Source organism: Hippopotamus amphibius, chromosome 10 (assembly GCF_030028045.1).
Source record: "Hippopotamus amphibius kiboko isolate mHipAmp2 chromosome 10, mHipAmp2.hap2, whole genome shotgun sequence".
Taxonomy (NCBI): domain Eukaryota; kingdom Metazoa; phylum Chordata; class Mammalia; order Artiodactyla; family Hippopotamidae; genus Hippopotamus; species Hippopotamus amphibius.
In genome coordinates, this window is record NC_080195.1 from 35,723,404 (window position 1) to 35,749,623 (window position 26,220).

Below are 26,220 nucleotides of genomic sequence, written 5' to 3' on the forward strand. Positions count from 1 at the left end.
AGCAGAGCCAGCGATGTTTTATTTGTAGACAATCAACTTAAACCTATAAATTATTACTGGCAGACGATTATAATTCTGAATCCCTAACACTAACAAAAGGAAACCCAGAGCATCTTGAGAAGAAGTTTTTTGTTTTTGTTTTGTTCCTGGAAGTCAATCGAACAACAGTTGTCTGGTTACATTAGTTTCAAGATACTTAATTTGGTGACCTTATTATTTCAGAAAAAAATTTGTATGTATTATATTTGTGGGAAGCTAAAATAATGGTTTGAGATTTTTATCAAATATGGAGAGTAGCTATTTGTGAAACACCAAGAAATGTCTATATTTGTTCCTTTGTTCCCAATTAATGTAGATAAATGTTAACGTACATTAGAGCAATGGTAAAGCAAATAGAAAGATGCTGTACAAGTATTTTTCTCCTCATGCTTTTATGGAGAGACACACTGCTTTCTCAAGAGTATCTAAAGGAGATACGTGGATTCTAACTTCATGATCAGACTCCTCAGGTTTACTTAAAATATAAGCAGCAATGTTTTTATTGATAATAAAGTCAAGCAGATTTCAATCGCCAGAAGCAGAACTCATGAAAACATATTTTACTTGACTATACTTCATAGGTCCTCCTGCTGATCCTGTGATTGATTCACTTGAAGAAATGAAGGGAAATACACATAAGAACAGATGTTGCCTGAGATGGTGGTCTAGTTTATCAACCCTCCATCTATACTCTATACTGAAGCAACTTGGATAGAATTATGCTGTTCTGGGTGTCTGGCTGGCAGTCAGGAACTCCCCAGACTTTATCATTCAGCAGTTAGATCCACAACATGGTATGAAGGTCTAAATACAAATCAGGGAGCCTAGGTAAGAGGATATATAGCTCTCCCTCTATATTTGTGGGGAATTGGTTCCAGGAGTCTCCCTCTCCCCACCCCCCACCCAATACCAAAATCCATGGATGCTCAAGTCCCTTATATAAAATGGTATCTAAGAGCACTATGTGCATATAACCTATGCACAATCCTCCCATCTTCCCCCGCATCCTCCCGTATACTTTAAATCATGTCTAGATCACTTATAACACCTAACACAAATCCTAAGTAAGTAGGTGTAAATATAATGCAAATGGTTGGTGGTGTGTAGCAAATTCAAGGTTTGCTTTTTGGAACTTTCTAACATGTTTTTCCCTAAATATTTTCAATCCACAGTTGGTTGAATCTACTGACACAGAACCTGAGAATACACAGGACCTAATCAACAGGAAGTTGATTTAGAGTTGGCACTTCCCTGACAAGCTGGTGGACAGATGCTTAGTAAACCAGAAATAATTACTTTAGTGTCAAAGTGAGTACTATGAGCATTATTAGATTCGTACCTATTAGAGCATTTGGGAGAATGGAAAACACAGCAGTTGAGCTGCATCCTGGGGGAAGATCCACAGTGCCTTATCTGAACAGGTCTCTGTAGTTGGCACATCTTCCCAATGCTTTCTCATTGCTCGTTTCCTCCCAGTGGAATAGGGGGGGCACCGTTGGACTTAGGAGGTTGGAGAAATAGATAATGCTTCTTTTAGTGATTTAGTTACAGAGCTCTTTCATTTGTCATGCCCAACAGAATGAGAGGCAGTAGAATGGTTCTGTGCATAGAATTGAGAGCTATACTGACTAGGGATTCAAATCCCAGCTCCATCATTTATGGGCTGTGTGATCCTCGACAAATTACTTAACTTCTTAGTACTTCATTTGTGTACTTCATCTTAAGACTGTCTCATCTGTGAAAGGGGGATAATGATAGGACTTATATTTTAGGGTTGAGAGGACCTAAAAGATTCAATCAGGCTAAGGTAAGTAAAACAAGGAGGAAGCAGCCATTCAGGAATAGAATGGAAAGAGAACTGAGAGACTAGTTTTCAAATTTGTATCTGCATAAGAATCATTTGGGGTTCCTATTCGAAAGCTAGCTTTCCAGCCTTCAGCTCCAGAAATTCATTCCAAGAAGTGGGCCTTTTTGTTTGCTTGTTTCAGTACATTTTTAGAATTATTTTAGGTTTACAGAAAAGTTGCAAAGATAGATCCATTTTATCCTAATATTAACATGTTATCATAGCACATTTGTTAAACTAAGAAGTCAACATTAATACCTTACTGTTAACTCCGGACTTCATTTGGATTTCACCAGATTTTCCACTAATGTTCTTTATCTGTTCCAGGATTCCACACTGCATTTAGAGAAGCTTCATTTCTTACAGGCACTTTCAGCCCATGAGAGGCAGGTGGTCTGGGGGCCACATCTTGCGAAACACTAGGACATGTAAAGGACTGAGGAAGGTCAAATTGCCCCATCCTCATGTTGGGAAGATGAATGCAGTTTTGAAGCAGAAGGGAATAAACTGGGGGTGGGGGGTTGGATGTAGAAGTTTGATTTTAAGAGTTGGGATGGAATCTCCTCCATTAGATGAGAGGGGTTACCTTAAGAAGTGAGGCATTGGACTTCCCTGGTGGTCCATTGGTTTCCATGCTTCCACTACAGGGGACACGGGTTCGATCCCTGCTCAGGGAACTAAGGATCCCACATGCTGCATGGCACGGCCAAAAGAAAAAAGAAAACGAAGGTGTCTGTTCCTAATGCTTGGAAGGTGGGGCTGCTGCCTAGCCTGAGACACATCTAGGGTTGTGGGCAGGTCAGGGGAGTGCAGCAAATTGGGAACTATTGATACTTTGGGGGAACACAGGAGGGCCCAAGTCATTGATTAAAGGCGATTCTTATTATATTTCCTGGAACCTGGGGATAATGTTTTGGAACTGGGTCATAGTAGTAACTGACATCAAGCATTGCCACACTGGACACTAGCAGAAAGGCAAAAGGTGAAGGTGATGTGACCTTGTTGAGAGAGGGCAGTGGGAGGTGGACAAAACATGGAAGCTCTGCCTTTGGACGCGTCAGTTCTCACAGTGAGGAGATACAGGGCCACCATCTGGGGAGCTAGAAGTAAAGGTTAGTAGAATTGAGAATGGTAAGATGAAGGAATAGATGTTTTAAGAAAAAGCTAGCAGAATAATTGGAGGTCTTGAAGTAGATAATCTACACATTCTGGAGGACCTTAGGTTCTGAGGCTGTCACTGAATTTGTCTAATCACATTCAACTTACTTAGCTCCCTTCACAGCAGTTACAACAATCACCTAACTTGTTCCTCTTTTTAAAGAACAGGAACCGCTTTTCCTTTAACTCTGGATTCCTCTTAATTTCTGTAGTTTCACTTTTCCTAGTTCTTTCTGCACCCTAGAGATCCTAAACCATAAACTGGTATACTGAAAATCTGTTTCACATTAAGCACATGTAATCTGTCAAATCCATTTAAAATAGACTAGTGGAAATTGCCTCAGAAACCAAACAGACTGCACCTGCGTACAAAGGACCAGGCTTCGCTGAAGCACTCCTTGTATTCTTGCTGGCACAGAGTCAGGCTGGCCAGGTTGGTAAGTGGCAAACAGCTAAGATTTTAGGTGGTCTACTCTTTAACTTGAGAGTTGCTGGGTATAATCTACAGATTCTGCATAGAAACCAGCCCTTACCTGGGAGAGCCTCTGCCAGCTGTCGAGTGCTTTACCAAGTAGCTCTCTACTCAGGAATGTGGCTTCTGGGTGAGGGAACAGTGTAGTCATTTTACATGTGCTTAGAGAGGAGGCCTGGGTGATGAAAGATTTTAGCTAACCTACATGCTGTAGGGAAACACTTCCAAAAACACCACATAACCTGAATACAGAGTGAATTGTTTTCCAGTAAATACTGGCTTCAGCATGTTTTCCCCCAAATCAAGGAATGGTACATTTTATAGAATGGGAAAACGAAACTGAGAAATGAAACTTGAACTGTTCTAAAACTAGGAATTAGAGCTGTTGGATTTCAATAATGAGCATACAGGGTACACGAAGAGTAAATGTGAAAGAACTGTGCCATGATGGAATCTGATACAGGAGGGAAAACATTCCTTAGCCATAAACACCGGGCCCTAGTAAGCAGCTGTCTTAGGGTGAACCATGTGAATTTAACGTACAAAAATGGCAATTTCATTTGGTTCAAACATACATTTCAAACCTTTGTCTTTTCCTTGTAAAGAACAAAGTTCAGTTCACAGTATACCAGAGTTAAAGTTGCACTGATGTCAATATTCCAACAGAAAAAAACAAAACAGAACAAAATCTGAGTTGAGGTAGTCAGATATTCTTTTATTATAGTCTTACTACTTTAGGGAACAAACCCTTCCTAGGTATAAAATCATGAAAAAACTGCCGTAGTTGCCACCCAACTAGTAACTAGTTTCCATGCCCCATCATAATTTTCAGAGAACCTACTTTCAGCGATGTTTAAATTTCTACCTTAAGTTGACTCAATTTCCCATTTATCAAAATGGCTGTATTGCCTCAGAATTAAAGCTGAAAGAGAAGAGCAATTTCTTAGTGATTCTCCTTATTCTAGCAACTTATTCTTGAAGCTACCCTTGTGTCCAATGTTCCTACCCATTTTTTTTTCACCTTCCACCACTCAAGATATGTCAGCATTTCTGCTTAGTAACTGGCGTATTACATGATGCGAACTATCAGTGACTTGTGATAGATTTTTTTTCCCTTCTGTACTAAATCAGACCATTTCTCCCAATCAACAACTGACCCACAGGGCAAGGATAAGGATGCAGACGCAGAGAATGGACTGGAGGACACGGGGTTGGGGGGGTGGGGGGGCGAAAGGGAAGCTGGGACGAAGTGAGAGAGTAGCAGAGACATATATGCACTACCAACTGGAAAAGAGGTAAATAGTGGGAAGTTGCTGTATAACAAAGGGAGATCAACTCGATGATGGGTGATGCCTTAGAGGGCCAGGACAGGGAGAGCAGGAGGGAGTTGCAGGAGGGAGGGGATATATGTATAAATACAGCTTATTCACTTTGGTGTACCTCAAAAGCTGGTACAAGAGTGTAAAGCAATTATATTCCAATAAAGAGCTTAAAGAAAAAAAAACTTATCAAGAACAAAGGTAAAGATCTGACCGTAGGTAGTGAATTCAGGTGGATGAAAACACAGCAGTACTATCAGGACTAATGGAATACTGCTCAAGCGCAGGGGCTAGAGCCTTAAAGAACCTTAAAGAGAGTTGGTATATTTCTAATGGAAAGGTAAGTGGAGATAGCATTTAAAAGTAATATTATGTGGCTTATTTAAAAGTCACCCTCTTTACAGCAACCACAATTCTAGTACTTCCTGTTCTTCCATTTTCTTTTGTTCCATTGCTTGAAATCCTCAAATAACTCATGTTCTGATTCTACAGTATTCCTGTAATTCCTTTTTCTCTGTATTCTGCCTACTTTTCCTTCTACCTGCTTTTCCCTCTTGGCACAAAAACAATTGCAAATGCCATCTAGTGCACTCTGCCACTGAGCACTGTAGCCAGTGATTTTCGGTGTTCTAAATTATCTTCAGATTGAAAACAGCATAAGCCAAAGAAATAAATGACTACACCTGAACTAAAGGCAAGGGTCAAAACAACTTATGAATGGTTAGTCTGAAAGTGCTTTAAAGTCAACTATCAGAGCTGACTGAAGACATCTGAGTTAGGCAGAGTCGTAATGTTATGTGAATAGTGAGAAGTGTTACAAACACAGTAGCCAATATATTTTAATTAAAATAGAGCTTATTAGCTTTTCTTTTAATATAAACATGAGGAAGAAAAACCACATAAGTTGTAGCATTCTTTTCAAAATAAAACTGCAATCAATACTTGAGTTTCCAAGCTCCAAACTGCATAAGCAATATTTTTTGAGGTGGTAGATTGTAATATTTTATATACCATTATTTATCATTTAGGTCTCTGTCCTTTAAAAACGATGGAACCTGCAGCACTCAATATAATGTGAAGCCTTGCTGTAAAAAGAGAAGGTATTTCTGGCCCAGAAATGCTTTGTTTACAGGCAAAATTCCTAGGACTGTATTTGAGAAGATAGGCGGAAAAAGATTTCACATAGTTGAGAACACTAATCTTTCTTTCTTTCTTTCTTTCTTTTTTGTTTTTTAATATTTCAAGTTTAGGTGACATCATTACCAATCTCCTAAAAGAGAGATACTAAGCTCTTAATTTTAATTTTTTGTTTCGGCCCATTGTTTGCTATCTTCAAGAGGGGCTGAAACAAAAAATTAAAATTAAAAGCTTAATGTTTAAAATTTACAAAACTAAATAAGTTCAGAAGACATCCAAGTAGACTTTCAAATGATGTTCTGCCAGTCTGTAGCATTTATACTTCTGCAACAGTGTCCTGCAGTGTCAAGCACACTTATATTAAAGCTTAAAATTGCACTAAGACTTTTGGGACACCTTCTACTTTATTACCTGCTTGCTAATTACTGGACCGCCATGTTGGCTGGAATTAGGAAAATAGCCTTTCACACAAGTATTTAACAAAGAGGAAAATCATCAGAAAATGAGAAGCACCATTAGAGTCAAAAAGAAATGCAGCACGGACTCAACAGAAGCAGATGATAACATACTTTCTCTGCTTTTGATCCCAAACACGCTAATAATGCTAAGAAGTAGTGCTTGCAAAGAATTTGAATGACAAGTGTTATTCAGCAGCTTTTTGGTTTAAATCGATTGCCAATAATGACAAGCAGCTTCAATGATGTAGTAGGGAGGAAGAAGCCTTCAAACTGAACAATGCTACAACAGTCTGTTCCTAAGTGGCTTTATGAGTTGTTAGGAGGCCCATGTTTTAATGGTAATACTGCATTGATTCTAAAGGAATATGCAGCAACATGGGGGAGTGGGGCAAGAAAAGCAGGGAAAACGTAAATGTTCTATAGTTAGTGTCTTTAAAGTCTAAAAACTTAAACTGCTAATTGAAAAACCTCACATCGTTCAGAGCTATTGGCCTACAGAGTAAGCAAACAACTGTGTGTGGGTTGGGAGCTTTTAGCTTTGGAGTGGTTTTTGTAACTCTGTTTACATTAAAAAGGACAGAAGAGTGTGTTGCATTGACAAGGTTCCGTTCTTTCCTATGAGCATATATAATCCTCGCTGTCCATGAGTCTCTTGAATTCAATGTCTTTCTTTTAGGTGAAAATACTAACTTTGCTGGTTTCTGAACAGGAGAGGTGATATTTCTCCAGTCCTCGTTGCGAGGGGTTTCTGATGTTACAAACCCTCACTTCTTCCTTAAGAGAGGATGGCACTGGAGTGCTGAATACCGATGAAATGATCAGCACTGAAGGACCTTCTTACAGCACTTCTGCACAAGTCTTTGTATTTGTCGTCACACAATCTGGAAATGGCCTAGGAAAGTCACACAGAACACAGGTACGATTAGGGGAAAAAAAAGTTCCAACCTTTAAAAAAAAAAGGCATCATTGATAAGCCACACATCGACATTCTTTTAGATAGTTCATAGTTACTGCTACTTCGGAGAGCTGATATCTACACTAACGGCCAATTCCCTAAGGTTATATCCTTTAAGGGCTATGATTAGATTGCTGGGGTAAAGGGGAACTGAAGAGTTATTGAAAAATTGGGTTCCCAAAGATAGGCTCCTAATAGCAGTATCATCTGTTATCTATACACTTGATCCTTAAACATAATGAACATACACTTGGGCTGAATCAGTGTTTACTCAGTTATTCAACTTCTATTCAATCTTCATCAGTAATTACATACTCTGAGAAAATTTTAATGAGGTAGGTGTGTGCTGAAGGCAGGAGAGGTCTCATGATTGAAGCACTGAAAGGTGCTATTTCACTTGCATGTAAATTACGGTAGAAAAACATCTTACTCTAAAGTACCACCGAGGTACCACAGAGAGTGTCAATTTTAAATGTGTTCATTTCAGCTGTGAATTTTGCTGTATGCCCACCAAAAATCATAAACCATAAATTACTTTGTCCCATGTACATTACCATTTCCATTAAAAACTTAAGTACTTTCTACATCCATATCTGAACCCACATTATACCTTCCAAGTATAGGTCTCTCAGGTTAGCCACTGATGCTTTGTCTAATAAACTCATGGGACTGAACAGTGATACACACACACACACACAAACTGCAAGCTGAGTAAAAGACAGTTAAGAGTGCTAAGTAGATTATGTATATACCTATGATGAGGGATAAAACTGTAAGAAATTATTCACGTATGGTTATATGTAAGTGTAGAGGTTCAGATGGAAAACCACTAAGAACAGATTAAATCTAATTGAAAATATTCTGAATTATGGTTAAAGAAGAGAGAATATCTACTTTTTTTTTTTTTTAATAATGTGAGATCCCTGTATAAACCATAGGAAATATGATGCCAGGGTTAATAAGCTCTTCAAACTGTTAATTTAACAGCTTTCCATTTTCCGAATCACTGCTCAAGACAATTTGGCCACAGACGCTGGCTCTGGTGGCTGACAGAAAACCCCAGTGAGCGCTCCTCACCTCTAGGTTCTGCGCCTGCTCTTTGCTGAGAGGAGCGAACAGAAAGCTCAGGTTGTTGTCATCTGCTAAGGAGCGGAGGTCAAAGTAGTATTTGACATAAACACTGGCAGGAACATTAATATTAAACTGAAGCAGCTCCAGAAAGTGCCTTTCCAGCTCAGTCCTGGGGGAGGAGAAGACAAAACCAACACAGGACAATTTTAGTCAACTGGGCTATTTTCAAAAATATCATTCTGAGCTATGAGGATGGCTCTAAATACTGTTTTGAAACAAATAATGGCTACCCAGCTGGATTAATACACTAACGTTCAAACAAGGCACAGCTATCTGTGGTCCCTTCTGCATCCCAGCACTTTGAGTTTGGGACAAGGGGGAAGAGGTTACGGCCCTCTTATGCTCTCGTGCTGCTGACTAGGGGGCTTATTCTTCGGAGTTCCATTAGTGCAGCTGTATGATTCATGCTCCACGCTCACTCACAAGGCCCCGCTACAGTGATCAGATGAAAGGAAGGAGGTATGCTGTTTATTAGCTCTGAAGAACTTGCAGACATTTTCACCGGGCCGCTAACAGGAAGGGGCTTACTGAAGTAGATACGCGCCAACAAAAGGAATGGGCACGTCACCACGGCAATAAATGGATCCATCGAGAGCCACCGCTATTATCTCTGAGGGGGGGAAACTCTTGAAGCAACAAGGATTCATCGCAAATAAATCAATAAATAAGCTACATTCCATGAGAAAGGGAATCCCTTCCCCCTGCTCCAGTGCATGGGGCTGTGTCAAAGGGCCTAATGCAAGTTTCTGTTCACCTTAACCTTCCTAGGGTGAGAAGCTGTCACTATGACAGGACAGGATGTACTTTCTAAGCTTTAGAAGGCAGTAAGCTTAAAGATAGCTGTCTTGGCTGGACTAAACCCACTTTATGATATGACCTCTGACAGGGCAGACCCGGATGCTCAGCCCCGCAGCCCCCTGCCTGGACAGAACGCGCACATGCACGCGGAGAGCAAATTCAGTGAAGTGGGAAAGTAGAGTGCTGGCAGCAAGCCTTTGCTACATAACCATATATAGCCATTTGCTTGCCAAATGTTTAAGTAAATAAACATAAAACTAGAGTAAATCTTACCATTTTCACAGCAATCACTAAAATTAGAGAGTTAATTATATAAGAATGGTAAATACAAACATGAGAGTGGCTTATTTTACAATATATTTGGTCTCTGGGTTTTAAACTGTTAATATTTTATCTATTGGATAAGTCAGTAAATGCTTGATGTTCTCCTGTATGGAGAGCAGAATGTGAGCAGAAATGAGGCTTCTCATTTGCTGAACTTTAAACCTAACTGAACTTACTTCCAAAATTAATCTCCTGTTCTTATGGCCATAAGTCTATAGAAATGTAAATCAGATAATGTTTTGATAATCAGCTAATCAGGACTTCATTTTCTACAGGAATAAATGCACTTCACTATCCCTTCTATATTTTCTCCACAAATACATTTTAATTGTCTGGAAATACAGTACTTCATAGGCTTAACATGTCTATTAATAGAGCCTTAATCACTGAAGAAAAGCATTATGCCTACAGAATATGCACCTTCTGTGTTTTTTGTTGTTTTTTAAATGGCTAGATGGCTGAAGAGCAGACCATTTAGAGGCACAGCAAATTTTTCTGAACAGCAGCTGCTCACTTTAACGTAGTCTTTTGAAGGGAAATATATTTTAATAAGACATAAATGTTAGAAAGTTTTAAAGAAAAGCTGTTAGACACCAATTTTTCAATTTAGACTCAAAGTGAGACCATTACAAATAGTAGTCAACAGCAGAGGGATGAAACAAATGTGTATTCAACACTTTGTGGTAATGCTTTCCAATTTCCAAAGATCATCAACAAAAGCAGCCTATTATACACATAACTCCGGGTGATTCTCCATTCTACACAGAAAAGCGCTGCTTCAAATGTTTCTTCCTGCAGCTAGACACTGCCACCAAGGCTGCTGGGCTCACATCTATGAACACCCACACATTGCCCTGCATGTTCTCTGATGTTATAACTGGAACCTGAGCGCCGGTCAGCTTAGTGGCAGGCTCTCAGAAAATTCCCGCTGCCATCATGCCAGGGTTGGTGTTTACGATTACAAATTTTCCTTCCTTCAAGGGACCAGTTTAAAGACTGATGATACTGATGGTCAAAGTCACTTTAGTTTTTGCAACTTCCAAAATTACCTCTATTCATTTCAAAGCCATTATCCGCCATCACACTGTTTACTACAATGGCTACCAACAATATCCCCATGACTACTTAGTTTCCATTATCACCAGAGTGGACATTTTCACCAAAAGCCACTTTGACAGCTACCATCCCAACAAGCACTGGTCCCTTCACTTCGTCACAAGTTTCCTCGCTTCAGTTTTAAATATGCACTTCGGCAATTCTGAATTATCTAGAGTAAGGTGCAAAGGAACAAAAGCAAACTCTGGCCACTGCCTGCCATGATCTTGATCGGCCTCTTCTGTTCAATATAATGCAGACGTGTCCTTTCACACTTTCCTAAATGCCACCCACAAAGACATTTTCACTGTCAAGTGAGCACTTCAAGAGTCTGCTAGAAATACCTCTCTGGCTCATCCTGCATCCCACCCTTGGGGCCCTTCACCGCAGCCAGATTGGAAGCCTGGTGTTTCATGCCCATGTCAGCATGCCATCAGTGAGGAGCACCTGCCTAGTTAACTCAAGGTCCCACAAAGTGCTGCTGGGGTTGCTGAGTGCCCTGGGTGAGGCCCGGGTGATGCTTCCCAGTCTGAGAGATCAGAGTTTCCTAACTCAGCAGACCTATTTCTAAACATGGGGAATACTCCTAAATAGGGGAGGAGATAGGAACACAAGGATCTGAAACCTTTATATGTGGCTATCTGTACATCACGGTTTCTATAACAACAAAACCTCAGATAAAAAGGAGGAAAAAGACCAGCAAAAGCAAATATACAATGTGTGACTCAGGCTGAAGTTATAACCTCGCAGTAGTCTAGAGCCCTGAGACCTTAACGGTGGCCGCTTACTTCAGAGGCCAGACGTGTGCCCCTTAAAAATGGTCTGAACCTGGTAGACAACTTTAAGAAAGCCGTGAAGTTATTCACTATACCGTGTTATTCTATAGTGAGCTTGTAAAATGTCTGGCAAAAACCACTGGAAAAATCATGTCAATTTATCAAGCAGAATATTACAGCAATAACACATCAAGACCTACCAATTAATGATGGGAAATACGAATTGTTATACTACAGCCAGAAAGGAAGAAGTCTGTAGTTTTATGCCTATTTCAGCTCTTTGCACAATATAACCTTTCTTAAAATGTAATATTTCTTAAAATGTAAACTGTATGGGAACAAATGAGGTATTGGAAAACAGAAAGTTCACCAGAACCTTACAAACTCACATGTCCTCAACTATAATGTCCTTGAGGATCAGGCAGTAGTCCACATTCCATAGAGGCTGATGGTCCCCAACCTTGGAGGCAAGAAGAATGGCTCCCAAAACAATTCTTCTCCAGTTAGTGGGGCAAAGATCGATCTCAGCGTAAGTTAAAAGCCTTTCTAAGTAAACCTGCAAAAAGTAGAGCACTGATCGTTGATTTTAGTTCAGTTGAAGTGCTGTGATAAGAACTGTTAGGAATGACAGATTTCATCTGTTTCTGATGTGCCTTTTATTCTGAGGTTCTACAGACTTTGCTTGGCCAGCCAAGGCCAGAAGCCAAGTCACAGTTGTAAGTCAGGTATTTCTGTTGCTCTGATATTTCTACTCTGCCCATGTGAATTTCCAACCCAATTCTGGTCACAGGAATGAAAGGACAAAGGGCATTCGAAAGACAGGCCTTGTGTTATTACCTTCCCACCTGTAAAGGGCAGCACATACAGCCCAGCATGGATTTCAACTGCTCAGTAAATGCCTGAGCGCCTGCACGTGCAATGTACCTACCATACCTGGTGGTGGTTACATGGCAATTTTACATAACGCTTGAGTATGTAAAACTCTGGTAAGACTGAGCACATCTTTATCTCCTCTTCAGAGTAACTAGTCCTTTTATGGCATGAACTTGAAGATAAAAACTGGTGGTCAAGAGAGCCTCCCAGTGGCTGCTGTGTGGCACAGCAGGACAGGCAGTACAGAGGGGCTTTCTAACTGTCGAGCATTCCCATCTTTAATACCTTTCTAAGGAACGCACATGCATACAGAGGATAGTCTTTTTCATATCCCCTATTTTTCACATCTCCATTATCATTTAATAATTCACTTCTGTCTTACATAATCTGCAGCTTATTCAATTCGTTGGTTTTAAGGCGGAAAGAGCTGCCCGTGTTTGTATCCCTGAGGCCCCTCTAAACCTGCCAGGCAGTTTGCGAGTGAATGTCACGATTTCTTTTCCATGTATCAAATGTCTATTCTACAAAGAAATGGACAAAGTTAACAGTTGAGTAAAGATGAAAGAGGTAAGCTGTGATTTGTGGTTACCTCTGCAGAAGAGTGCATATGCCATCTGACAAAAAGGAAAAATCCAATTTTAAAGCGTATGTTTAACTAACTGAAGGTTATCAGATTGACAGCTCAGACTTGCCAGTGCTCTCCAAACTCAACTGTGTTTTCAAACATGGATATTGAGATTCTATGTGTATGTTCTGAGTGAATTTCTGCTCCCATTCCCCAGAGAACTCAGCACTCTCCAGTGCCCTAAGAATGAATCTCCCTAACAAGGTTCAATTCTCTACGGGACTAATTAGAGGCACTTAAAAGGACATTGGCAATCTCTCAATCTCCTCTCACCTGTACTGGCAAACCTGGTATGTGCCCACACTCATTTATACCACTTGCCCTCCTGTCTCAGTGGGAGTGAGTTTCTTTCTTTTCACTAAAGCCAACTCTTCTATGAATGAAGTGGATCCCATCTCACTTCTGCAGAATACTGTTCCCACGATTAACCTCTTTTTGAACACTTTCTTCCTCTCTGTCAGAGATTTCCTCCACTGTGAACACTTACCTGTTCCCAGCCTATGGCCCACGACCCCTACCATCTGTCCTCAGGAAACGCCCTGACACTGGCTCCTCATCGCCTCCTCTCCTTAGCCCACTGTCGTCTATCCCCTGCCGCCGTGGCTCTACTGAAACTACTCTTGCCACGGTCACTGGTGTCTTCACAGGACTCTTCATCCCAACGCTTCCCAGCCCAGGCCTTCCCTCACAACTGAAAGACACTGCCACACGCCTAGTTGCTGGGACCAAAAACCTCCATTTGAGTTCTCTTGCTCCAATCTGTTGGAGATTCTTGTTGTCTCTACCTTCCCTGGTAACCAGACCACTTTTCTCTTCTCCTGGGTTGGCCAAGAAGTTCATTTGGGTTTTTCCCTAAGATGTTATGGAAAAACCCAAATCAACTTTTTGGCCAACCCAACATCTGTCACTTCTGACTCATGTTACTGCCACTGCCTCCGGACCTCTCTGCCTCCACTCTGACTCGCAACAGACTACAGTCTCTTCTCCCCAAAGCAGGCAGGAGAGCCTCTTAAATTAAGTGTACTTCATGTGCCTGCTCAAGATCTGCCAGAGTTTTCCCATCAAACAGATAACTTCTTGGCACGGCCTCTAAGTTACAAGGCCCTGTGCGGTATGGCATTGTCCTGCGACCTCATCACCTATGCTCTTTCCCTCATTCCCCACTCTGATCACAACGGCCACCTTGCTCTTCCTTGAACACACAGGACATATTCCTGTCTCAGAGCCTTGCACTTGTCCCCTCTGCCTGTAATGCCGGCGCTCCTGCTCTTCCTCGGTTCGGCCAGGTCCCAGGTTCAAATGTTACCTCTTTAAAGAGGCTCTTCCTGATCGTTCCAGTAAGTCCCTCTAATCACTTTATTCCTTTACCTTGCTTTCTCTTCCTGATTTTTACAACTACTTGAAATATTCCTTTTTAAAAATACTCATTACAAAAGATACTTATACTTTGCTGTATACCTGAAACGAACACTACATTGTAAATCAACTATACTCCAATAAAAATTAAAACAACAACAACAACCAAACTCAAAAAACCTGAGCAGGACTTCCCTGGTGACGTAGTGGTCAAGAATCCACCTGCCAATGCAGGAGACATGGGTTTGATCCCTGGTCTGGGAGGATCCCACATGCTGCAGGGCAACTAAGCCCGTGAGCCACAACTACTAAGCCTGAGCTCTAGAGCCCACAAGCCACAACTACTGAGCCCACATGCTGCAACCACTGAAGCCTGTGCACCTAGAGCCCCTGCTCCTGCAACAAGAGAAGCCACTGCAATGAGAAGCCTGCGCACCACAACAAAGAGGAGCCCCGTGGCTCGCCACAATGAGAGAAAGCCCACGCACAGCAACAAAGACCCAACGCAGCCAAAAAAATAAATAAAATGTAAAAAGTAAAAACAAACACAGAAACTTACGTCTTCCACACTTGCTCCATAAAGGCAAGAATTTTATTCAACCTGTTCTCTCCTCCATCCCCAGCACTTAGAATAGGGACAGAGTAGGTATTAGGGGGGATTTATGGCATGAGCAGCTCCTTGGCAGCAACCAGCACTTGGACCACACTCTCCTTCCTGAACCTCTCCTGGCACCTCTTAGGATTCCCTCCTGGGTTTCCTACCACTCTAGCCACCCCTCTGGGGACTCGCCCTTAAGTGCTAACAGTCCCTATACATCTTCTACCCACTTTCTATTTTACATTCTTTCTCTGCATTTGAACAGCTATACGTAATGCCCTCCCTCTAGCTCAGATTCATGATCCTGTCCCATACACTCGAATGATTACTAGACATCGCCACTCTGCCGTCTCACAGGTACGTCACACTCAACATGTCTACAAAGAAATGCCCCTCTTCCAGCCCCAGATGCTCTCCTCCCTGCATTTCCTGGTTCTCCACATGCAAGCGCCACTGCTGCCTCTCTCAAGCATGTGCTAAGCACTCCAAGTGGCCTGGAGCTCCAAGGAAAGGCCTGTGTCTGATCCAGTGTCCACAGAGGGGTCTCTTTTCAAAAGGACAAGCCTCCTCCGCTAGATTCTGCCTGGACAGAAGCGGGCAGCGGCCTAACTATTCCCTCCCTCCGGACCACGCAGCTGACTTTCCCATACAGGTGTGCTATAGGGAGGAGTAAGTAAAACGATCCCAACTACCTCTCACTTGAATATGATTTATTATTCAAATGATCAGCTCTTACCGTAGGAATTCAGTATGGATGACACAAAGGTCCTCACGCAACTGCAGTTTAGCAGGCTAACTAGAGTAAAGCCTTTCCAAGTACTGCTGGCACCCTAATCCTGGGCAACTCCACATGCAGGCACAAGAGGATAGCGGGGATGGTTAACACCATCATCCAAGAACAGAGAACTGAGGGCAGCAGTTCTCAGTCAGTTATACATCAGAACTGTCTGGGTAATACAGCCTGGGACTCAGCTTAGAACTACATGGAGTCCGTTTCTGCCTGTGGACCAGATGAGTCATCGCCCCCATCCTACCACCACTGCACACCTTGTCTGTGTGTACGTGTGTACACTGTATGTGCATGTGTGCCCTGAGGTGTGCAAGGAGAAACCAGAACTCTCTCCTGCTGCCTTGAATAGCAACTGTTTTCTGATAAGAAGAGCAATGGCAACATTTTAAATCATAATGACTATTAAGCTCAAATGTGTATATTTTACTTTCTTTTCATAGGTTTCTCTTAGTAAAGTTCTGACGATCCTTTCAGGAACCTACTTTCATTTTAAAAACAGGACCGCACCTTGTGTACAAGACAGAAATTTCTACAGGTGCTTTATGAAAGAAAACGTAGCTTACCAAAGTTACTATGGCACACTCAGCAGGTAGTTGTGCAGCACTAAACAGAACGCAAACAAATCTGTAAATGAATTTATGTTCAGGATCACGCTTAAAGTATTCCTCTGGAAGCTTTTCTTGCTAAAAGAAGAAAGAAGGCAATATAAGCATCCACTGAAGAAAACTACTTAAAAGTACCCTCAAGGCAGCAGTCTTCACATTTGGGCCCACGTGCCCCTTAAAGTAATTTTGGTTGGGTGACATGTCTTGGAGTCTTTTAAATATAAACAATGGGATCCTAAAACACTACAGTGATTTAATACTCACCACCACCCACTAAAGAAAAACACAGATGCAACCTCAGAAAATGTACATATTTCCACCTTTCTCCCCACAGAATTCTAACCAAATGTCAACTCTTTTTAGGTTCAAAAGTCTTGCTGATCACCATGTGTCATCATACTTTTCTGCCATCAACTTTGAAAAAAACACTTCCAGGGTCCTGTCACCATAAGGCTCTAAGAATGCTCTGTCCTATACAGTAGTCACCAGCCACATGTGGCCACAGAGCACCTGAAGACGTGAATCTTAAAACTTTGTCATTTTAATTGGTTTAAAATTTAAGCAGCTTTCTAATTTTCTTCTTAGAGGTCTTACCACATTTGTTAGGTTTATTTACAAATATTTACATTCTTTGATGTTATGGAAAATCATCCTTCAAAAAGATACACCTTCTGTTACTTGGGTATGTGTACTTACCTGCTCACTAATCATACAAAGCACAACTCAGTTCTTATCCATCACACCCCTTATACAACATGCCTTTGGTAAAATGACTAGACACAACATGGGGTGGGGAAGAAGACTTCAGAGGAAGATGATTTAGACCTTGAGCTGGAGGGAGTAATTTTCTTCTAGTAACTAATTTCAAAGCAAATCAGCATGAAATAAACAACTATAAGAGAAAAATACTTCAGTAAAACTGACACTTACTGTGAGTGAATGTGATCTCTCATCAAAAATATCCAGGGATCTATTTGCATCTCTATAAAATAAGAATATGCATGTAGAAAGTTAATTCAGGAGTTACTATCTTAGTAACATCTGCTAGGAGTAGAGAGAGGAGCAGAGGAAGCTTAACCTTTGACAAAGCAAACAGTTTTTTACAAATTCTTGTCCTGGATTCTGCCCTTAGAGAGGTTTCCTGACCTATTTTTATTCAGCACATCAAACTCTGAAATCTTTTCTACAACAACCAGCCAGAGTTGCCTTCACAAGCACTAACCCTCCCTAACAGGCAATGCTAGCAAACCAATATATTTCCATTCCTCTAACCTCACACGGAAATATATCAATACAAGAACGTTTTATAAAGCAGTGGTGGTGGGCAATGAAGTCTTCTCACTTCAATGAATGTGAATGAGAGATTCAGTTTTTTCCCCTGTTTCTTTCTCTTTATTTCTTTACATTATAGTCTTACCGTGTATTTCTTCTTGTCTCTCTTAAACAGTTTGAGTTAAAAATGTAATTGTCTTTTTATTTTAAAAGAGACCAGGCTTTTTATTTAAAATTTCACCACACTAATACACGGTGCTCATAATTTACACAGCAGTTCTCCAAATGTGGTCTGCAGGGCTCTGGGATCCTCCCCTATCCCCTCTTCAGGAGGCCCAAGATGTCAAAACTGTTTGTATAAGAATACTAAGACATTACCTGCCTTTACATTGTTTGACATTTGCTGTGTCTGCATAAGAGCAAAAGTGGGTAAAACTGCTGGTTTCTGAGCAGTGGTACCAAACTCAATTAGAAGTCATTCAATTATTCACAGCTACTTGCAGTTTAAAACAAATCTGCTTTACTTAAGAACATCCCTGATAAAATCATAACAATTAATACTGTTCTTAACCCTTGATCCTTCTTTTTAATATTCTGAGTAAGTGGAAAGTATGCATTAAGCACTTGTACATACTGAAATACGGTTGGGTTAAGGACAAGAATTTCTGACTTAGTGCTAAGTCACTTTTCTCATAGAACACCATCTTGATTTGAACCATTTTTTTCATAGAACACCACCTTTATTTGAATGTACAAGTGACAGTCATTCTTCCAAAAATGAACAAAGTGAGCCTGTTACTTCAAGGAAAATAACTGTAACGTATCTGTTGCTAATGATAAAATTCAAGCCATCAAGCTAAAAATATCAGGATTTTTGGAAAACTTGTAAGTCCTATTGTGAGCTTGATCTACTGTGAGCTTGACAACTTCTCAATATTTAAAGACTTTTCTGGTAAGACTGGTGGTGATACTAACAAAAGTGAGTTTTTGACACTGTCTAAAGAAATGTGAACCAATACTTTCCAAATGACCGACGTATAGTAATGTAAAATCAGGTACAGGTAAAAAGATCCACTTCAGTATGCATGACAGTTCAATGGGTATTAATTAACACAGTATTTACTACAAGTTCATGGATATGATTTAGAATTCCATTTTAAATAATTTAAGAAACTAGCACATGTGGACTTTTAGTACAGTATCAAAGAATATACCAAATTATCTGAAGGCTTTAAAAATACACCTTTTTCCAACTATATATCTGCATGAGGCTGGATCGTCTTCATATTGTTTCTTCAAAACAGATGACTGAAGACAGAGCAGATATAAGAATCAGCTGTCTTCGATGAACAATGAGATACTCTTCTCTCAACTTTTTTGTTGTGGAAAACAGTTTAAAAAATGACCTATGTTAAACACTGGGGTTCCCAAGCAGGAGTGATTTCATCCCCCAGGGGACTTCTGCCCATGGCTGCAGAGTTCTGGTTGTCGTCATGTGGAGGAAAGAAGAAGGCGCTCCTGGCATCTAGTGAGCAGAGGCCAGGTGTGCTGCTAAATACCCTACAATGCACAGGACGACCCCCCACCCCCCCAACAAAGCATTATCTAGCTCAAAATTTCCATAGTGCTAAGGAAAACGCTGTTTTCACATACAATGGATTTAAGGTTTTAATTCTCAATTTCAATTTCTAATATAGTAAATATCAATATAACCCACATGAACAAATACTCTGAGAGACCCAGTAACTGAAGAATTAAGTCTTGAGATAAAAATAAAAGACTCATTTCAATATTATAATAAAAGCATTCTAATAAAAGCTTACTCCAATAATGTCTATAGTTATCACCTAACACTAAACATGATACCTTGTAAATTAATTAGCTGGAATAACAAGATAGGTTTTAAAAGAGCTCACCTGTTCTTTATGTGGTAATAGATTGCTAAGGTCACACTGTGGAGGGAAAAAAATATATTGTAATAATTGATTTTTATCATGTTAGACCTGAAGACATTTTGGAAAGGGGTTGGCGGGGAGGGAAGACCTTCCAGATGTCCAGTGGCCCTGACATCCTCTAATTCAGAACAGTACTCCATGGGTGCGTTCCCTCTGGTTTAAGGTTCTTCGGCTTTTAGCAAAATTAGGAGACCCAAACTGCCAGATATGCTGTGAGAAGACGTGTTTTGGTTATTATAATATATAAATTATTACATATTTCCCCAGTCATTTGTCCTTCTACCTACAGAAACTTTCGTCCTGTACAAGCTATATTTATCTATACACATGCTTAGATTCAAGCCATACAGTAGGTGGTGTGTGCGTGTGTGGCTTTTTTGTTAGGCCCTGCATCTCAGTTGATTGAGTTCACTATCCACCTACCCATCCATTTTCCATTATTTCCCTAAAAGTAAATAATAAAAATGCTCTATACCAAATAAAATGATTTAAAATCACTTTTACCTAAGTATTAGAAATTTTAATAGCAAAATTTTACAGCCACAAAATTGAGGATAGGTCTGGCTACCCTGGAATAAGCAGTGCTAATAATGCAGCATACTACAACACAGTATACGACCACTGACAGGTATTTCCAAATTACTTAAAATAAAGTATTAATGAACAGACAGATACAAGTCCTCAGATACTCTTTAAGTTCCTATATTTCTAAGTTATTCACAGATGTTGTGTATGAGGCAACAAAGGGTTTTCTGGTTAAGTTATATGTTTCTCTTTGTTCTCAGTGTCTAAAATGAAACTCAAAATAAGTGAGGGAAGGCAAATCTGAATTTTATAAGTAGGTCTATAGAATCTTAGCACTTGTATAAAGGCCTGTAACACTGTCAGCATCAAAGATGGAAACTTCTCTAGTGCTTCAAAGTTTCATCTTCCAATTGATTTTAAAAATCACAGAATTAGAAGTTATATGATGAAAGGACCACTGAACCTTAGATGACAACTCATTAAAACAACTCATTTTACAGATAAGGGAACCATGGCTTAAAACTGGCTTACCCAAGGTCCCACCAATTATCAGAAGCAGTTCTCTTTCTCCTACCCTCAAACCAGACAGTGGCTCCCAAGCTCGGCTGCACACTGGGATCACCTGAGAAGCTTTAAAAACTGCCTGGCTTCTGCTTCAAAATGTTCTGATTTCACTGGCATTGGGTATGACTTGTGTATCAGGATTGTTTTTAAAGATCCCCAGGTGACTGCAATGTGCAGCACAGTTTAGCATGAATGAGGTAGGGTTAAGATCAGAATCACTCGGGATGCTTTTGTCCATAGAATCATGCCTCGCAACATTCCCCCGCTTGGCAAAAAGTGCGTGTGAGAGAGAGGGACAGACACACAGACACTGTGTCTTGGGGGCCGGGGGGAGGTGGAATTCATGTGTTTAGAGACATATATCTTGAAAAAGTTTCATAAGTGATTCTAATAAGGCTCACCTACCCCACTGAGAACAACTACCCCATTGAAAACTAATCTCATGATAAAACACTTTTCAAAATCATTCCTAAAAGCCAATTGGCCCTACTAATTAGCTCAGTAAACCGTTATTTCACCAATAATGAATGTGCGGAATGATCATTTCTAAAACTTAATGAGAGCTAATTAAAATTTATTGTACTTCCAAAAATTACATTAGATTGGGGAAAAAAAGCATGAAACCTACTTGTCTGAGCAAGGTTAATCCTTAAAACTACGTTTGAAGTATAGACTAGAACATCAGGCTCTTTTGAATTCAAAAGAAGCTGTGACTCTAGCCAAAGCAGTGATTTTTTTACCCACAGATTTAGTGTCTTGGCTAAATAAAAACATTCAGTGCCAAAACTCAGGGCTTTAGAGACAGACAGGGCTCCGCGTTTGCTGAAACATGATTTGACCACAACTATTATCACAAGTAAGACGGGAAAGTTGCATTACTATGATTGGGAACTTGCTGTTTTTAACGAGAAGTTATTGATAATTTACATAGCTAAAAAAAGGCTGGCACATTAGCAACAAATTACTTATCTTTTTAAGACGGAAAATAAAATGAAGGAGATTAATATTTTCAAAAAGCATTTCCCAAACTGTGCTCTGCAAAGTCAACATTCATATCCTAAGGAGACATTAATGTTCCGGGAACAACACCAAGGGAGTCAGAAAGCTCTGCATCCTGTTTGGTTTTACCTTCTCTCTCTTAAATAAACTCGAAAGGTTCATCATTAGGGGGTTTTGAAAGTGCATCTCCAATTGTGGACCATGAGGTGCTCCCAGAAGCTAATGAACAGTTTTCATCCTCATGACACTGTTCACGTCTTAAGTATAAACCTAACCACAGCCATGTTTCCAAAATTTCACCTCTTTTATTGTTCTTCTGCCGTGATTGATACGGTGTGTTGGAGATGTATTTATAGATATATGAACAAAAATTAAATGTATCTCAAATTAAAACTTCAGTCAAACAAACTGCATCTACAAAGAAATTAAGCTTGAGAGTGTGTTCCTTAAGACTGCTTTGATGTATTTTCCCCCTCTTTCGGGTTCAGGAAGGAGAAGTGAAATTTCACCCAGAAATAGTGCAGGAAAAAAAAATGCACAGTGGGATAAATCTGACAAAATCCAATGAAATTTAAATGCAGATTCACTATGGTGCCAGTAGGGGACAAGCTGTTCCTTCTTCTAAGAGTAGCTTCCAAAGTAGTATACATTGTTTTAGGACTACAACTCATAAAGAAATCATTTTGTCTAGAACTATCCAATACAAAGGCCCGCTCCTTCTCATTATGTTCATCAAGGTCTTAACAACAAAAATGGGGGGGGGGGGGGCGGGGGGGCGGAGTCAAGATGGTGGCATGGGAAGACGTGGAGATTGTGTCCCCCCACAAATAGAAGAGCTACCAGAGGCCAGCGGGGGACCTGAGGCCCAAGCAGACCTCAGGAACCCCGCAGCAACCGGGTAGGACCTGGGGGAAGTCAGGGGGGCGGGGAAGGGAAAGCCTGACCGGACCAGCACCCCTGGGGGGTGGCTGCGGGAGGGGAGACGTTCCTGCCTGGAGGGACTGCTGGGGGCTGGGGAGATCGGGGAAACCGCGATTGGGTTTCTCCCACCCAGGAGGCCGGGGGGCCTGCTGGCCTCCTCAGTGGGGTCCTCCACCCTCCAAGGCCCCCTCCAGGCTGCCTGGGTCCTGGGGGGTGTGGAAGGAGGGAGGAGGGGCGAGGAGGTGGAGAGGCAGACAGGAGGGGGTGGGAGCTTTGAGACTGGGGGACAGGGGAGGCTGGAGGGCATTTCGCCTGCTCTCTTGGCCAGGGAGGCCAACTGCGCTCCCCGACCTGGTCCTTCATTCTCCAGGCCCCCTCCAGCTGCTTAGAACCTAGGAGAGTGGGGGGCGGGGGAGAGGAAGAGAGGCAGACAGGGACCCTACCAGACTGGGAAACCTGGGGAAGTGCGGCAGGCATTACCCAAGCCCCGTTGGCCCTGGGAAGCCTGTTGGGCATCAGAGTGTGGTCTCCCGCCTTTCAGTGCCCCCTGCAGCTGTAAGGGTTCTAGGGGAATAGGAGAGAGGGGGTGGGAAATAAGAGAAGCCAAGGGGGAGGGGCCCTCCAAGACTGGAGGACTAGGGGAGGGACTAGGGGAGGTGCTTGCATCTCTCCCACCAACTTGGGCCCAGGGAGCCTGCTGGGTACCTTGACCTGGTCCTCTGCTCCCAGGACCAGAGGCATTTCCAGGCCCCTCTACCTCACTGGACCTATGCCCCATTCCCCACCACCCCCAGGGCCTTCTCTAAGCGTAGGCTCGGCCCATTGCCTAACATCCGCCCCCACCACTGCCCTTGTCTAAGCCCCGTCCCCACAGCCAAGGCCTTTTCTGGCTTTTTTTTTTCTTTCTTTTCTCTTGCCACCCCCTCACCTAGGATATTGCAGTTGTTTTACGATCCAGTTGTTGCTCCATCATTTTTTTAAAAATTTTTTCTAACACATCTGTTAGTTTCCTACTATTGTAGTTTTTAGCTTGCTATTGTCCTCCTGTTCTCCTACCTTTTTTTTTTCTTCGTTTTCCCTGCTTCACACAGCTTGTGGGATCTTGATACACAAGCCCAGTGTCAGGCCTGCGCTCCTGAGGTGGGAGCTCTGAGTCCAAAACATTGGACTGACAGGGAAACCCACTTCCCAGGAACCTCCCAGAGGTTCTCAACTTAACACCAAGACCCAGCAGGAACACAATTCCACCCATCCAAAGTGGGGGGGAAATGAGACGACAAAAAAATATGCCACAGATGAAGGAACAAGGTAAAAATACACAAGAACAAATAAATGAAGAGGAAATAGGAAAATTGCCTGCAAAAGAATTCAGAGTTATGATAGTAAAGATGATCCAAAATCTCAATCACAAAATAGAGAAAATACAAGAAACAGTTAAAAAGGAATCAGAAGAATTAAAGAGCAAACAAACACAGTACTAGATAACAACTGAAATTAAAAATACTCTAGATGGTATAAACAGCAGAATAACTGAGGCAGAAGAACGAATAAGGGGATTAGAAGATAGAATGGGGGAAATAACTGCCACAGAGCACGAAAAAGAAAAAAGAATAAAAAGAAAGGAAGACAGTCTCAGAGACCTTGGTGACAACATTAAGCGCACCAACATTCGAATCATAGGCATCCCAGAAGAAGAAGAAAAAAAGAAAGGGTCTGAGAAAATATTTGAAGAGGTTAGAGTGGAAAACTTCCCCAGCATGGGAAAGGAAATAATTAATCAAGTCCAAGAAGCGCAGAGAGTCCCATACAGAATAAACCCAAGGAGAAATACACCAAGACACATATTAATCAAACTAACAAAAATTAAACACAAAGAAAAAACATTAAAAGCAGCGAATAACATATCAGGGGAAACCCATAAGGATAACAGCTGATCCTTCTACAGAAACTCTGCAGGCCAGGAGGGAGTGGCAGAATATATTGAAAGTCCTGAGAGAGAAAAACCTACAGTCAAGAATACTCTGCCCAGCAAGAATCTCATTCAGATTCGAGGGAGAAATCAAAAGCTTTCCAGACAAGCAAAAGTTAAGAGAATTCAGCACCACCAAACCAGCCTTACAACAAGTGCTAAAGGAACTTTTCTAAACAGGAAACAAAAGAGAATGAAATGACCTACAAAAACAAACCCAAAACAATTAAGAAAATGGTCATTGGAACACACATGTCAATAATCACCTTAAATGTAAATGGATTCAATGCTCCAACCAAAAGACACAGACTGGTTGAATGGATACAAAAACAAGACCCTTCTATATGCTGCCTACAAGAAACCCACTTCAGACCAAGGGACACATACAGACTGAAAGTAAGGGGATGGAAAAAGATACTCCATGCAAATGGAAGCGAAAAGAAAGCTGGAGGAGCAATACTCATATCAGACAAATTAGACTTTAGAGTAAAGGCTATTACAAGAGACAAGGAAGGACACTACATAATGATCAGGGGATCCAACCAAGAAGAACATATCACAATGGTAAATATCTATGCAACCAACATAGGAGCAACTCAATACAGAAGGCAAATGCTAACAGCCATAATAGGGGAAATTGACAGTAACACAATAATAGTAGGAGACTTGAACACCCCACTTACATCAATGGACAGATCATCCAAACAGAAAATCAATAAGGACACACAAGCTTTAAATGACACATTAGATCATCTCAACATAATTGATATTTATAGGACATTCCATCCAAAAACAACAGAATACACTTTCTTCTCAAGTGCACATGGAACATTCTCTAGGATAGATCACATCTTGGGTCACAAATCAAGCCTTGGTAAATTCAAAAAAATTGAAATCGTATCAAGCATACTCTCTGACCACAATGCCATGAGACTAGATATCAATTACAGGAAACAAACTGCAAAAAATACAACCACATGGAGATGAAACAATACGCTATTAAACAACCGAGAAATCACTAAAGAAATCAAAGAGGAAATAAAAAAATACCTAGAAACAAATGACAATGAAGACACAACGACCCAAAACTTATGGGATGCAGCAAAAACAGTTCTGAGAGGGAAGTTTATAGCAATACAGTCCTCCCTCAAGAAACAAGAAAATGATCGAATAAACAACCTAACCTTACACCTAAAACAACTAGAGAAAGAAGAACAAAAAAACCCCAAAGTGAGCAGAAGGAAAGAAATCATAAAGATCAGAGCAGAAATAAATGAAAAAGAAATGAAGGAAGCAATAGCAAAGATCAATAAAACTAAAAGCTGGTTCTTTGCGAAGGTAAACAAAATTGATAAACCATTAGCCAAACTTATCAGGAAAAACAGGGAGAAGATGCAAATCAACAGAATTAGAAATGAAAAAGGAGAAGTAACAGCGGACACCTCAGAAATACAAAACATCATGAGAGACTACTACAAGCAACTATATGCCAATCAATTGGATAACCTGGAAGAAATGGATACATTCTTAGAAAAGTACAATCTTCCAAAACTGAACCAGGAAGAAATAGAAACAATGAACAGACCAATCGTAAGTACGGAAATTGAGACTGTGATTGAAAATCTCCCAACAAACAAAAGCCCAGGGCCAGATGGATTCA

The 26,220-nt window shown here is 41.0% G+C and overlaps 1 protein-coding gene and 1 long non-coding RNA gene across 5 annotated transcripts in view; both read right to left on the reverse strand.

The window, feature by feature from the left end:
• Nucleotides 1-608: 608 nt before the first annotated feature.
• On the reverse strand, nt 609-2,519 carry LOC130830078 (uncharacterized). The gene is made up of 3 exons (XR_009047715.1): nt 2,472-2,519; nt 2,144-2,304; nt 609-649 (listed from the first exon to the last, which is right to left on the reverse strand). It is a non-coding gene; the product is annotated as an uncharacterized LOC130830078 (long non-coding RNA).
• Nucleotides 2,520-4,217: 1,698 nt separating this feature from the next.
• LOC130830077 (cyclin-Y-like protein 1) overlaps nt 4,218-26,220 on the reverse strand; it is a 75,400-nt gene continuing 53,397 nt past the window's right edge. For 3 of the 4 annotated variants that reach the window (XM_057696986.1, XM_057696988.1, XM_057696987.1), the window contains 6 exons: nt 19,544-19,579; nt 17,286-17,337; nt 16,314-16,433; nt 11,898-12,064; nt 8,462-8,624; nt 4,218-7,321 (listed from right to left, as the gene is read on the reverse strand). In XM_057696986.1, coding sequence (XP_057552969.1) covers nt 7,205-7,321; nt 8,462-8,624; nt 11,898-12,064; nt 16,314-16,433; nt 17,286-17,337; nt 19,544-19,579 — 655 coding nt within the window. In that variant the 3' untranslated portion in view covers nt 4,218-7,204. The remainder of the gene's footprint in view (nt 7,322-8,461; nt 8,625-11,897; nt 12,065-16,313; nt 16,434-17,285; nt 17,338-19,543; nt 19,580-26,220) is intronic. The other variant, XM_057696989.1, reaches the window with a different exon arrangement.